Here is a 13,618-nt window from a genome sequence, read left to right as displayed (position 1 = left end):
CTTAAGAAGGAAGGGTCTTCTTTTATGATAGAGCTGAGTGGACCTAACAGTTTTTGTTCTCTCCCTTCCCACCTTAGGCCTTCCTGGAATGGGGAGGCCCTACTCAGACTTTTCCCTGCCCCACTTGGCCGACTGCATTTGTTCTGGAGTAGACAAACCAGTGAGTCCCTGCTCTCCTGTTTCACTGGCCTTTGCCCTGGCAGTTATCAAACTAATGCCTCCTCCTCTCTCCTCCCCTGGCACTGCCTCCTGCCTCTGGCTCCACCCCACAGCCCTGGACACAGTACACAAAGCCCAGAGTTTGGGCTCCAAGGGAAACAAAAGGAACTGCCTGGATCCCCATGGCTATGGCCAGCACCTTCATACCAGGGCTGAACCCCCAGAACCCTCATTATATCCCAGGGTAAGACTTCTGCTTGTTTCTGGAAATAGGCATATAGGGATATGGGAATTGTGCCACTTAGATCTTGGAGGTCAAGCAGACATACTGGTATTTGGGAGGCCCAGGGCTGGGATATTTATGGTGTTTGATGGAAAAGGAAAAGCAAGGCAATAGTGGTAGCTGGGCCTGCCACAAAACTCTGTTGTCTTCTCTATGGTAACAGGGTAACAGCAGAGGGGAAGGGTTGAAAACCTAGAGAACTGAGAAATGCCTGCTCCAAATAGGCACACAGCTGAATCCAGAAAAAAAAAATCAGGGCTTCAGAGGTCTCTGTGTCTATCTCTGGGGGTGATGGAGCAGAGGGAGACTGGAGGTGAGTCGGGGGGGGGGGGTCCTGTGCTACAGGTACACCGGACACTGCCCACTACTTCGGTTCAGCATGGGCCAGACCTATGGGCAGATGACTGGTCAGCTACTTCGAGGAGTTCCTGGCCTGGCCTGGCCTCCTGCCCATCGCACACTTCTGCCTCCCATCCGGCCCCCACCATCTCCTGAGGTTCCCAGAGGAAGACCGCCTGTCAGGCGTGGACATGAAAGGCTCAGTTCCAGCATGATCCCAGGGTACACAGGTATGTATGTGTGGTCTGAATAGGTGTCCCTGTCCCAGAACATGTGCCCCAAACACTAATCGAAATCCTCCTTGCCCCCTCCCACCCAGGTTTTGTACCCCAGGCACAGTTCCTCTTTGCCAAGAACTGTAGCCAGGTCTGGGCTGAGGCTCTGAATGACTTCACTCAGTGGTCTGGGGGACAAAGGAGTCAAGAACTGCCGAAGGAAGCCAAGGGAGAAAAAGACGTGGGGAAAGACCAAGAACCAAAGCCAGAGTCAGAGCTGGAGGCAGAGAAGGAGCTGGAGCCGGGGCAAGAGGCAGAACAAGTGAGACCAACAAGGCTGGAGAGAGTGCAGGGGGAGTTGGTAGTGTGACCAGGCCTAGGGGTGGCCATGAGTAGCATGACTCTGGGTACAGGGAGTATGGGCCTGACTGCCAGCTCTAGCTCCCAGGGAGCTTCTGGTAGAGCACAGGAGCTGAATTTGATGCCCTTATTTTTTCTCTATCAACTTCCCCTCACAAGGCTTCCCCCTATTCCATGGATGACAAAGATCCTCGCAAGTTCTTCATGCCAGGTGAGAGGAAGTGGGTAATGATCAAAAGCATGGGGAGGCTCCCAGGAGGTCCTGACTCAGTATCCCAATCCCCCTAGGCTTCACTGGTTATGTGCCCCGGGCCCGCTTCCTCTTTGGCTCCAGCTTTCCTGTGCTCACCAACCGGGCACTGCAGGAATTTGGACAGATGTATTCAAGGGGCAGATCCCAGAAGGATCCCAGACATCTCCCCCCACTTTCTAGGACCTACCCTCAGAACCTGGGCCTGTTACCTAACTATGGGGGCTATGTTCCAGGTGAGGATAGCCCCAGAGGGAAGCTTCGGGGACCAGAGTATTTGTACGTGTGTGGCACGGGTGGAGGTGGTTTGGGGGGTTGGAACTAATAGATATGGAGGGGGGGCTTGGATCACGTGGTTCAGCTTACCACTGCGCAGAAAAGGAAACGGAGGTAGCCCACAGTGGAAGTTGGGACAAGATTTTGGAGGGCTTAGGCACTGGCTGAGAAATAAATGGCTTTTCCATGCTACCAGCTACAAGTGACAGACTGTCTTGTCCATATAGGGTATAAGTTCCAGTTCGGTCGCACGTATGGGCATCTCACCCATGATGCACTGGGCCTCAGCACCCTCCAGAAGCAGCTCCTGGTATAGGTGCCTGGACTTCAGGTTCTGTCTTCCCTTTCTTCCTATCCCAGCCATCCTTTTGCAAGGAAGAGAGGTGGACCGCAGGGTGGGGGGAGGCACAAAGAAAAATGGTTTGGAGGCCGAGCACCTTTTTTATTAATAGGTGTAATAAATAAATAAATAAATACATAAACAGAAGTCTGGGCTCCTCCTCCCTCTTCTGACCACCAGGCACTGGCCACAGCCTATTTACATTTGGGGGCTTAGGGAGCTGGCCCCAATACTGTCACCCATCCTCCTCATCACCTGGCCTAGGGAACCCTGCAAATGGGCCTCTGGTCACCTCCCTCCATAGGGACATGTTTATCTGTACCTATGGAAGGGCCAGCCCAGATGGCAGGGGAAATCCTGGCAGCCCAGTGCTGCATCCCTTCCCTCCTTTCCGGGGTGGAGGTCTGGATGAGGTCACTGGGACAGTTAACGGGGAGTAATTAATACTGAGCACAGGGATGTATGGCCCCCAGCTCTTAGTCTGCTCTCTGTGGCCAAGCCAGAGGGCTTGGGAAGGGCTCTCAGGCTCTGAGTTGGGGGTTATGAGGGTCCCTGAGGCCACCAACATGCACAGGGCCTCAGTTTTGGCTGCTTCCAGGGGTTGGACTTGGAGTTGGGGTCAAGGTCACATAGGCCAGTGGCACCAGGCCGGTGTCGGGGCCGCGGCTGCAGCGCAGCCAGTCTCCTCCAGCTGGCCCCAGCACCCGGAGGATATCTCCCTTGTGGAAGCTCAGCTGTCCAGGGCCTGTGGCCAGATGATGGCACAGTGCCTTCACCTCGCTGGGGAAACAACAAATGGAGGTCAGAGAAACCCCATCCAAAGCCAAACCCAGTCCCCCAATCCTGTCTCCCAGGGCTTACCATGGAGGCTTGGAGGGCAGAGCTGGAGAGGGTGGCTCCTGCAGGCTCTCCCTGGGCTCTGGCTCCCGGCGGGCACCCACTGTCTGTGCCACTAGTTGGAACATGGACTTGTCCAGGCTCAGCCAGTCAGAGGGTAGCCTAGAAGAGAGCAGCTAGAGCTCTGGCTCTGTCTGTACCCTGGCTTAGAGAGGCTCCCCAAATCCGTCTACACTATGGGATGCCACTCACCTGTTTGCGGGCCGGGTCTCACGCTGAGCCTTTCGGGAGCCAAAGAGGTGGCCCCACTTGATGCCCCCAGGTGAAGGTTCTGAGGCTCCTTCCTCATTTTCTGCTGAGGGGGCAGTGGACCCTTCCCTCTCCCGGCTGCGCCTCAGCTCAGCCAGCACAGAATCAGGGGGGCTCCCCATCCAGAAAGGCCAGCCCCTATCCCGGCCGAGGGTCTCTTCAGGGGCAGGGCAGGCCTCCGCCCCCTCGACTACTCCCTCTCGAGGGGGTGGCCCCCCACTTCCTGACCCTTTCTTTTTCTCACTGCTGCTACTGCTGCCACCACGGGGGAACCTAGAGCACTCAGCTGAGCCATCGATGTAGACCTGGGAACTCTGCATGAGCTGGTACCACCAGCCGGCCTGCCCGCCTCGGGCCCACCTGCCACGCCCTGGGCCCCCAGCTGCCTCTGCCACCTCTTCTGTCTCCTCTTCCTCTTCATCCTCTCCACCTTCTGAGGCACCCACACCCTTCACCCGCTCCCCATGGACTGCCCTGTCTGTGTCTCCAGGGCCCTCCTGGCCCCGAGCCCGGGCCAGCTGCAATGTTGAGTGGGCGGACAGCAGTAGGTCCTGGGACACCCGCAGCAGCTCCTTGTGCTGCCGCTGCTGCTGCCCACTTTGCAGCAGCCGGTGCTGGAACAGCAAGTCAAGGCTGAAGGGCAGCAGGGCCAGGGGCTGTAGCAGCAGCAGCAGCTCTTCAAAGAGGCTAGGGCACACAGTGTGTGCTGCACTCAGGAAGCCCCACGGCTGGTAGTGGGTCTGGATGATATCTAGGGGAGAAAGAGAGAGGCCTGAGCCACACAGCCTGAGAAGCACAGCCTGGCCTGGGGTGGGCCTTTGAGAAGCAGCCCTGGCAGAGCCACCGCATATGGCCACACAGGCTGTGCCCTCAGATGCACTCCAGTGGAAACGATGCCACCTCAAGTTGTGCAGGTCGCGACCTCCAAACCCTAAGTGGCAGCCCCAAGTTCAGAGTGGAGGTGTCGGGGTTCCTAGCCACCCTGACTTCCACACTGCCTGAGTATCCTGCTGACTCCAAGGCTCTAACACAAGTAGAAGCTGGGGGAAGTTTTGGGCAGAAGCCCCGGCTTTGAGGATGAAAGTTTGTGGGGTTCCCTCCCCACCTCTAGAATCTGTAAAGAGCTGTGCCTCCCTCTTTGAGCCTCTGAGGTCTGGCCTATATTGAGTTTGCAAGAGAGAACAGTGTTCTGGGCATTACCTTCGTGGTTATAGAGGTGGTTAAACCAGAACTCCAGGGACCGGATGCTGTAGAGAAATAGGTGAAGAGAGTTGAATCTTGTGTGGATATAGCCAGATGATAAGGTACAAAGGAGATGGACATCGGGTCAGACATAGAGCAGAGGTATAGGCTGAACACCCCCCTTCTATGGCTACCTGGTTCATTTCATGTAATCTAGTTCTGGAAAGTCAGCGGGGACGTTGGGAGGGGGTGAACATGTGATTCACAAGCCAATTTCTTCCCTCTAGAAAGGAGTTGGCTTGCATAGGACCCAAGAAGTCAGGGCAGCTACTGAGTGAGAGTACAGGGTACACATCCCAAAGGGGATGGCCTGGGCCCATACTTGAGAAAGAAAGATACTAGGATGTGGATCTCAAGATGGATTTACGGGCAGGCAGGATTTGGAAGCAGTGCTGGAATGGAGTGGATCAAACTTTACAATATCCAAAGAACCAGATTAATTTCCAAATAAGCCAGATTATGGATTAAAAACCAGATTAAAAGCAAATGACCATGTTGGTGATAAGTGCCAGGGGGTTGTGGGTGTGGTGGGAAACCAGTGACCTACTGAGAGAGGGTATAGCTAGATGGGAGTGGCAGGGGAAGGAGGAAGGTGAGCCTGAGCCCTGGCCACAGATCCTGTGGATCCACCTGACTGTCTCAGTCTAGGGAGTTGGTTCCTCAGAAGTGGAGGAGCCTAGGGGAGAGGGCTGGTCGTTTGCAGCTCTTGTTGCCCCACACACTCACTTGAGCAGGCCAAGAATGAAGGCGTTGAAACGCATGGTGTGACTGGTGAGCTCTGGGAATTGGCTGACTTTGTTGTAGAGGCCGTGCAGGACCTTGGTAGACGGGCCTGAGAGGAAGCCAGAGTTAGCAGTCACACGTCCAGTCTCTGGAACCCTAATCTCAGCCTGGAGTCCCCATCTTGCCACCCAGCACTTACCCAGCTGTGTGGAAGCCTCAACCACACTCCACGGCATGTTCTTACGTTGCCCAATGATGACATCTAGCACAAAGGCCTTGAGCCCATCCTCCAGCACAGCCTGGACCGCAGGGCACAAGTACTTCAGAACCAGGTGGCCCACATTGGGGCTCACAGAACTATTCCCCAGCTTTGCCTGTGGATGCAGTAGACAAGTACAGAGAATCATTTGAGGCCTGACCTTGGTCCTTTCTGACTCTCTTAGGCCTGAGCATGCTTCTCTTGAGATCCCCATCCCGAAGCTCCCAACTCTGGGTTCTTGGTGCAAGAGAGCAGGAGGAAGTGGTTGCACAGAATGGGTGAGGGTCAGCCGGGTAGAGCTCAGCTCTTCAGTTTCTTGCCTACCTTCACCCCAGGATCCCGGCTTGTGCCAAAATGGGCCACAATGAGGTCCACAGCAGTGTTAACTGCTTTCACCAGCCCTGCAAGTAAGAATTTGATGTGTGACAGGTTCCTAAGCAAGTCCCTGGGCAACGTGGCTGAAACGGAGCCCTCTGTGGAGAGAGGGAGGGGCTTCCACTCTTTCTCTCTGTCTCTGCACACGGATCTCAGTCTCACCGAGGACCAGTCCCTGGCCCCTTCTTGTTTTTGCCCAGTTCTCAAGCCCTGCACTGCTTTCACCACCAGTGGATCCATCTCACCAACTGCATCTTCAAGACCTTCTTACTCCATATCCTAGATCAATCTAACTATTCATCTTCTCTGCTATGAGAAACCAGGCTAGTGGCTGCTGGAGAAAGTCCGGGGCCACTCATAACAGTGATCGACAAGGGCACTTCTTGGATGTGCGTCTCGTGGTACGCTCTGCTATCCTTTCACACTGCCAAATCTTTACCCCTCTTCTCAAGCCCTTGATTCTACTTCACCTAGAGAACAGAGGCGACTGGTCATGAATTCCACATCCCTGTCCATCCAAAAGACCTAACTACATTCTACCTAATCTCCCCCAGGGCCCACTCACTCTCCATCTTGTTCAAGGTTCTTCCCTCTTCCTAGGTTTGAATCTCCCACTCTTCCTCTGCAAGGGACCTTAGCTTCATCTTTATTCCTTCTCACAGGCTCCTTCCCTTCAGCCCACAATGATGTTCAGTTCTTTTCGCATCATCTCACTGAAGCAGCTCTCTTAGTCCAGTGGTCCCTTATTTGCTAAATAGCTTAGTAGATGTCACCATTATGCTTACCGAAGCTGTTAGTCCCTGTAGTACTTGAACTGTCCCCAAGAGCACATGGCCATTTATTTATGGCAAAGTCTCCCTCACTATACGTAGCTCTCCAAGGCAAGAGACTGAAGCCCGATTCTTAAGCATCTGATAAATGACCCTTGCGTGCTCATGCACACACACCATACACAATACACAGACTTCTACCTCTTGCCCCAATTCCTGTGCTAATTCTTTCCTAGCATGTGGAGTTCTAAAATAGGGAAATAATCTGGAAGACTAGACAGTAGGGCAATGGGCACAAATAGGCACTGACAACAGAATTCCTGGCCTGAGCTGGGGGTAATATTCACCTTTTTTCTGAAGTAGGTCAATGGAAATGGCCTCTGAGTTGCCATCTGGGGACAGACAAAACTCAGCTGGAGGCTTCTCAGTCAAGGAAAAGGGGTCTTGGAAGTCAGGGCAGGTCAGTGGTAATGGCTTTACTACTTGACCTGCAAAGAAGAGAAAAATCAGTCTCAAGCAACTCTCCTAAGAGTTGCATCTGGGTTCTGTGTTCCTTTGGGGACTGACCCCTTCTCCAGCCCTGCCAAGCTGTGGTAGAGCCTGCTCTGGGTATACTGGGGACCTGGGCCACACACCATTCATCCGGCAGTTCAGATGGCCAGCAGCACTGAAGGAGCCAGGGAATTCAAAGATGGGGTTCCTTCGGGCCAGTCGAGCTTCCTGTGGCCTTCGGTCTAGGCTCCCTGACAATCCAGGTGGCCCTAGTGGGTTCTTCCTCCTGTATTCCCGCCACTTGAGTGCTTGAGGGGACAGGTGGTTGGCTGAAAGCAGAACAGATTAGCAGAAGAGACAGACAAGAGTTAGCAGGAGATAGCACTTCATATCCACCCAGTGGGCCCATATAAAATATGAGGGCTGGGTGTGTGTGTGGATATTATCCATAGATAATATGGGGAAGGACCCCATATTAACCCCCCCCCCCCATTATTTAACCTCTGACCCCAGTCTGGAGTATAAGAAACCATTCAAAGGGGAGGTAAAGATGCTTGGGGTGGGGGGTAAAGCTCATACCATTATTGGGCCTGGAGGCCATGCTGCCCTCACCACCTCCCCGGGCTAGACTTTCTGCTCGACTGAGGCTAGATCTCCAGGAGCCCAGAGGAGGCAAACTTCCTGTTCCATGGAGACGGTACTCAGCCAAGGTCAGTATCTTCTGATCCTCCTTCTGTGGCTGCTGCGAGGTGGCAGGCCGGGCAACAGGAGGACAGGAGTGGCTCCATGGGGGTGGGCTTTCTGTGGCTGTGGCCTGCTCTGGAGGAGGGGAGCACGAGGTGGAAGCAGAAGAATCGGTGCTGGGCCCAAAGGGGCCAGCACTGCGGATGGGGGAGTAGCTACCCAGGGGTGATGGCCGTGAGGTTTCTAGCTCAGGACCAGCTTTCCTGGCACCTCTGTTGGTGGGTGCCTGCGACTCCCCTGAGGGAGCTAAGGCTGGCACTTGAGCAGTGGGGGCAGCCAGTGGGGCAGGCTGCTGTGCACGGCCACAACCAGAGAGGCTGTAGAGCTGGGAAAGGCTGTGGAGGGCTCGGGCCTTGGCCAACTGCTTGGGGAAGTGGTGCTGGAACACGAAGGGCTGGATGGGCAGCGTGGTAGGCCTCTGCTCCTTGCTGTAGCGAAGGACTGGTCGGCTCTCAGCACCACCTCCTGTGGCAACAGTGATGGAGGAGGAATCAGACAGATATGCCCTGAGACCCCCATGAGAGGAAGCAAAGAAGCAGACAGATGATGCTCACTGGGGAGAGGGGAAGAGACAGGCAGGACCTGAATTGTAGGAATTGAATGGGGTAGGGGTAATCCAAGTTTGGGAATGTGACAATGCCCCTCCCATCTTTTGTAAAACTTTCCCTATTGTCTTTATGATAACTGAACTCTCTTGTACTCTTGGCTATTCACCCCTTCTTCATTTTCTTAACTTCAAGAGTGGATATATCTTAAGTCTCCATTCTTTGATCTCCCTTTACACATTCTCCCCTGCATTGTTCAAGTTCAGACATTCATACACATGACTCCTGAACCTTCAGCTTTAGCCCCAAACTTCCCCTTGATCTCTGGATCATTCTGCTTTAGGATTCTGCTTTCACGTATTTTTTATTTTATTTTATTTGAGAGAGAGAGAGAGAGAGAGAGAGAGAAGCAGAGGGAGAGACAGAATCTTAAGCAGGCTCCACTCTTAGCACTAAGCTGAAATCAAGAGTTGGATGCTCAACCAACTGAGCCACCTAGGTGCCCCAAAGATTCTGCTTTCACTTAATAATTGCTATTTTAAAACAGTTCATCTATCACCTTTCTCCTGATGACTTTCATTTCAGTCAATGGCAGAAACACCATTTCCTTTGTTTCGGAAGCCTAAAGAGTTGGAGTCAGAGTCACATGATCTTCAGGGTAAGATATTATTTACTTCAAGCTTTTGCTCATCATCACCTTTCTCCGCTAAAGCTGACTCATTTCATTCTTAAGCAAATCTAACCATAATATTTCCTTATTTGCAGCTGGGATCAGACTCCTGTCACCCCTATCCACCCCATTCCCACTTTTTCATAATCCTGGCATTGGAGCCTCACGGTCTTTATTTGCTCCCTCTACACAGAACGGTGGTCTCCAAGACTGATCCTCTCCTGTTCTTTCAGCCAATCTTCACGTCAGCGTCTCTCAAAACATAGGGCTCCGAACTAAATACAGAACTCCAGGATACTGTATAGCCTGATGGTCTTTGTGTGTGTGTGAGCTACGCTTCTAATAAAACACTGCGTATACTGTAAACATCTGGATGAACACAAGGTGGCGCTACAAGCACCTACAAAGCCTAAACCCCTGGGTGTGGCTCGCTAGCACAACTCTGGCCGCACAAGTCTGTGAGATAGGAATTAATATCCTTACCTGACAGATCAGGGTATTGGAAATTTAGAGATTAAGTCATTTGCCCAAGGTCATACAACTAGGAAGTGGCAGAGGTAGAACTCTGCCTAAGCCAGAATCTGATTTAGGGGCTAACGTTCTCTTTATCACATTGCACTACACATGAAATGGTAGCCCTCATCTTTTCCCATTTATTTATTACTTCAGTGAGTCTTTTTTTTTTTTTTTAAATTTTTTTTTTCGTTTATTTATTTTTGGGACAGAGAGAGACAGAGCATGAACGGGGGAGGGGCAGAGAGAGAGGGAGACACAGAATCGGAAACAGGCTCCAGGCTCTGAGCCATCAGCCCAGAGCCTGATGCGGGGCTCGAACTCACGGACCGTGAGATCGTGACCTGGCTGAAGTCGGACGCTTAACCGACTGCGCCACCCAGGCGCCCCTACTTCAGTGAGTCTTAAGGGGACAGTGATCACAACCCCATGGTGGGGGGGGGGGGGTTTAGAATCATTCCTAAGGGACGTGTTCAAAATGTACCCTCTAGTAGTCATCCCCAATCTGTGCTAAGAGCAACCTTTGTCATTCTCCCTTTGCTTACTGTGCTCCAGCCACACTTCCTGCTGTCCTTAAACATGCCTAGTTCATTAACATCTCAGGGTCTTTTGCACTTGCTGTTCTGCCCCAAATCTTCTCATCATTCAGGCATCAGCTCAAACATCACTTTCTCAGTGGCGACCACCCCAGTCACAAGTCACACTCTATCTCATTATCCTGTTTTATTTTCTTTTTAACATTTAATCACTATCAGAAAGTAATCTCATTTGTTTATTGTCTATTACTCCTCATGAGGGCTCCAAAAAAGCAGGGTTTCTGAATTGTTCATTGATGTATCCCCAGTGCCTAGAATAGAGCCAGGTATGTAGTAGGTACTGAATGAATATTTGTTAAATGAATGAATCCCCACTGTCTCCCTTGGTTCAGTCTAGTCTCACTGCATCCAGATCTTCTTACATAAATCAGACTGCTTCCTAAAATACCAATTTTATCCCATGGCCCTACTGCCCACAGAATAAAGTCTAATCTTCTCAAACAGGTGTCCATACCTGCCACCAATTAGGCTGCTCTCCCCTCAAACTTCCACACCTGCCATTCTCATTGACACCACTCTCCCCACTCTGTCCCCAACTTTAAGCACACAGCTTTCCCTCCTGGGAATGCCTCCCTCCTTTCCATTTATTTAAATATCAAATTTCAAGGCTGAATGGACCCTGGCTATCAGATTAGGTATTCCCAACCCCAGCTTTATTATACCCCCTATATGAAGTATGTTTGTATTAGACTGTTTATTTCTACTCTTTAATAATCCTCCCTAAGTCCCCAGGATAGGGTTTGAGGCAGGGAAGTAAGCTCAGAGAAGAAGGAGGAGCCTAACCTGGGGAGTGGGTCTCAGTTATGTCCCCAGGGAAAACAGACTAAGGCTTCACATTTTTCTACGTGACAGCTCTTAAGAAAACTGGAGTCAGAGACCACGTTCATCCAAGTCTGCTGTTCTATAGGTGACATAGTCTCAGTCCCTCAGTTCCTTCTTAAAATGAAGCACCTAGAACTTCCAGGTGAGCACTAACTGGTGCAGGGAGTAGAGGACTATCAGCTTCTCCCTTCTGGAGTCTATCAATGAATCCAGTCATTTTAACTTTTGGAAGGAAGCCCTTCCAAACTGCTGACTCATTCTGAGTTTGCTATCAAATATCCCAAATCAACGGAAGTACATACAGCTCACCTGTCAAACTTCACATTGTTCCCTGCTTTTTTAATTTTGTTCTTTCCAGACTTGGTAAGATCTTTTTGAATCCTGACTCTGCTGCTCAGGATCTCAAAGAGATCTCTGCTTCTTTTGTCATTCATGAATTCTTTTGAATAGTCACTCAGAGCAAAGAATCGAGAGAAGAGACCTGTGGTAAGTCACTGGAGACTTATGGAACAGAACAGCATCTCTATATGAAAAGTCTTACCTGATAACAAAACAAACAACACTTTTAATGCATCTCTGACCAGGATTGGTCTTGCCCTAAGAATGCCAGCCACAACATCCCCTGTGCCTAGAGACACCTGCCAGACAGTACAGTCTAAGAAGGGAGTAGGTTCCAAGGGACTCTGGCCAATCTCTGCTGTTTCTGACCCCCCTCTTCCCTAGAGACCTCCCTTTCCATCCCCACCCCAAGAACAGCTCCTCTGTGTATGTTTAGGAATGTGAAGTCTTCTGATGGGCTGTGATCTCCCTAACAGCAGAGATAAAACCATTTATGTTTTTTTTAACCCATTTCCTTTGAGAAGCCAAGGGACCCCAACCTGAGGCCACAGCACAGCACATTCCCCTTTATCTCCCTTTCCCCTGCTTTATCTCCTCTTTCTTTCCAAACCCTCTGAGATCTGGCTTCCACCTCACTGCTCCCAAATGTTGCTTTCTGGATTCTTCAGCCTTAATGTTAGCGATTTCACTTCAAATTTTGTTGAACTCTTTTTGAAATTTTCTCCTCATTTAGTGCATGTACCTTCACTCTCCCCTGGTTTTCCTCTAATATCCTAATTCTTCTCAGTCTCCTTGGGATGTTGCTCTGCTCACCCTTAAATCATTGTATCCTCAGGGCTCTCTGTCCTTGTTCCTTTTATAACTCCACACATTCTCCCTGGATGCTCTCATCCACTCAAAGCTTCAACTACCTCTTTTTTTAAAAGTTATTTTTAAAATTTAATTTAATTTTATATATTTTTAATTTTTTTCTTTAAATCCAAGTTAGTTAACATATAGTGTAATAATGGTTTCAGGAACATATTTTAGTGATTCATCACTTCCATATGACACCCAGTGCTCATCCCAACAAGTGCCCTCTTAATGCCCGACACACATTTAACTCATTCCCCTACCCACCTCCCCTCCAGCAACCCTCAGTTTGTTTTCTGTATTTAAGAGTCTCTTATGGTTTGCCTTCTCTCTGTTTTTATCTTAATTTTCCTTTCTTCCCCTTTGTTCATCTGTTTTGTTTCTTAAATTCCACATATGCAACTACCTCTTTTATTCTGACGACTCTGATCATAGCCATCCCCTGACTCCCAGGATATCCTTTCCAATCTACCTTCCACCCAAACAACCAGTGATCTTTCTAAAACGCAAATGAAAACATGCTACTAAGCTGTTAAAAACAAACAAAATGCCACTTCCCTGATTAAATCCTTCAAAAGTTCCATCCACACCCCACCATGGCTATACCAAATTATTTGCAGTTTCTGGAAAGCATCAAGTTATTTTGCACCTTTGTAGTTTTATACAGACTACTATATGAATCTAGAATGTTCTTTCAAGTCTCCACAAAGCCTATTCCTAATCGTCCTTCTAGACTGGTTTTAAATATAAATTATGTTAGCAGTCCTTTTCTGACATGTTAGTCTGGATATCCCTCTCATAGACCACTACCATATACTGTCATCTCTGTGTTTTAATTATGTTTCCTTTTCTGTTTTCATCCTTAGTCCGTATTCTTTGAGGGCAGAGACTGTCCCTCATATCTATCACCAGCATTTAACACAGAGCCTTTATAAAATATTTAAATGTAATAAATAGGAAAAGAGAGGACCCAGGAGGCTTTAAAGGTCTAGCGACTGGTTTCAGACTCTTTGATGAGTGGCAACAATCACTGATCAAAGAATGGACTTCACTGACACCCAGTATGGTCTGCCTATTGGACATATCCCTTAAGCACTGTAAATTCCTAAATGTCCAAAACTAAACTCGTGCCTTATCCCTTTTCCTATAAATCTACTTTAGTGTTTGAGGTCTCTATCCACGTACCCTCATCTTTCCAGTCATCCAGGCTTACAATCACAATCTTCTGTGTTACTTCCTTTCCCAATATATCAATTTCTAAATCCTGACTTTATCTCCTCAGTGTATTTGTTTATCCTCTATCCCTCC

The 13,618-nt window shown here is 50.0% G+C and overlaps 2 protein-coding genes across 6 annotated transcripts in view; one reads left to right on the top strand and one right to left on the bottom strand.

The window, feature by feature from the left end:
• Window positions 1-254: 254 nt before the first annotated feature.
• Window positions 255-2,369, top strand: FAM166B (family with sequence similarity 166 member B). 2 transcript variants are annotated; one of them, XM_045470038.1, is made up of 6 exons: window positions 255-403; window positions 788-1,011; window positions 1,101-1,318; window positions 1,516-1,567; window positions 1,790-1,842; window positions 2,110-2,369. In XM_045470038.1, the coding sequence occupies exons 1-6, from the start codon at window positions 342-344 to the stop codon at window positions 2,329-2,331; spliced, it is 831 nt and encodes a 276-aa protein (XP_045325994.1). In that variant the 5' UTR covers window positions 255-341; the 3' UTR covers window positions 2,332-2,369. The 2 variants fall into 2 exon arrangements, with proteins under 2 accessions (XP_045325994.1, XP_045325993.1); XM_045470037.1 differs by having other exon boundaries at window positions 258-403; window positions 1,645-1,842.
• The window catches only part of RUSC2 (RUN and SH3 domain containing 2), a 66,238-nt gene continuing 54,923 nt past the window's right edge, over window positions 2,304-13,618 (bottom strand). For all 4 annotated transcript variants that reach the window (XM_045470023.1, XM_045470024.1, XM_045470025.1 and 1 more), the window contains 10 exons: window positions 7,809-8,438; window positions 7,373-7,558; window positions 7,085-7,225; window positions 5,917-5,993; window positions 5,533-5,707; window positions 5,337-5,442; window positions 4,569-4,615; window positions 3,312-4,119; window positions 3,084-3,221; window positions 2,304-3,002 (listed from right to left, as the gene is read on the bottom strand). In XM_045470023.1, the coding sequence (XP_045325979.1) occupies window positions 2,801-3,002; window positions 3,084-3,221; window positions 3,312-4,119; window positions 4,569-4,615; window positions 5,337-5,442; window positions 5,533-5,707; window positions 5,917-5,993; window positions 7,085-7,225; window positions 7,373-7,558; window positions 7,809-8,438 (2,510 nt within the window). In that variant the 3' untranslated portion in view covers window positions 2,304-2,800. The remainder of the gene's footprint in view (window positions 3,003-3,083; window positions 3,222-3,311; window positions 4,120-4,568; window positions 4,616-5,336; window positions 5,443-5,532; window positions 5,708-5,916; window positions 5,994-7,084; window positions 7,226-7,372; window positions 7,559-7,808; window positions 8,439-13,618) is intronic.

Source organism: Leopardus geoffroyi, chromosome D4 (genome assembly GCF_018350155.1).
Source record: "Leopardus geoffroyi isolate Oge1 chromosome D4, O.geoffroyi_Oge1_pat1.0, whole genome shotgun sequence".
Classification (NCBI taxonomy): Eukaryota; Metazoa; Chordata; class Mammalia; order Carnivora; family Felidae; genus Leopardus; species Leopardus geoffroyi.
This window is presented reverse-complemented; position numbering and strand designations above follow the sequence as displayed.

Coding starts and splice junctions, on each gene's coding strand:
- FAM166B (XM_045470037.1), top strand. CDS start 342: ATGGCTATGGCCAGCACCTTCATACCAGGGCTGAACCCCCAGAACCCT. Junction 404..787: donor AACCCTCATTATATCCCAGG/GTAAGACTTCTG, acceptor CCTGTGCTACAG/GTACACCGGACACTGCCCAC. Junction 1,319..1,515: donor CGGGGCAAGAGGCAGAACAA/GTGAGACCAACA, acceptor TCCCCTCACAAG/GCTTCCCCCTATTCCATGGA.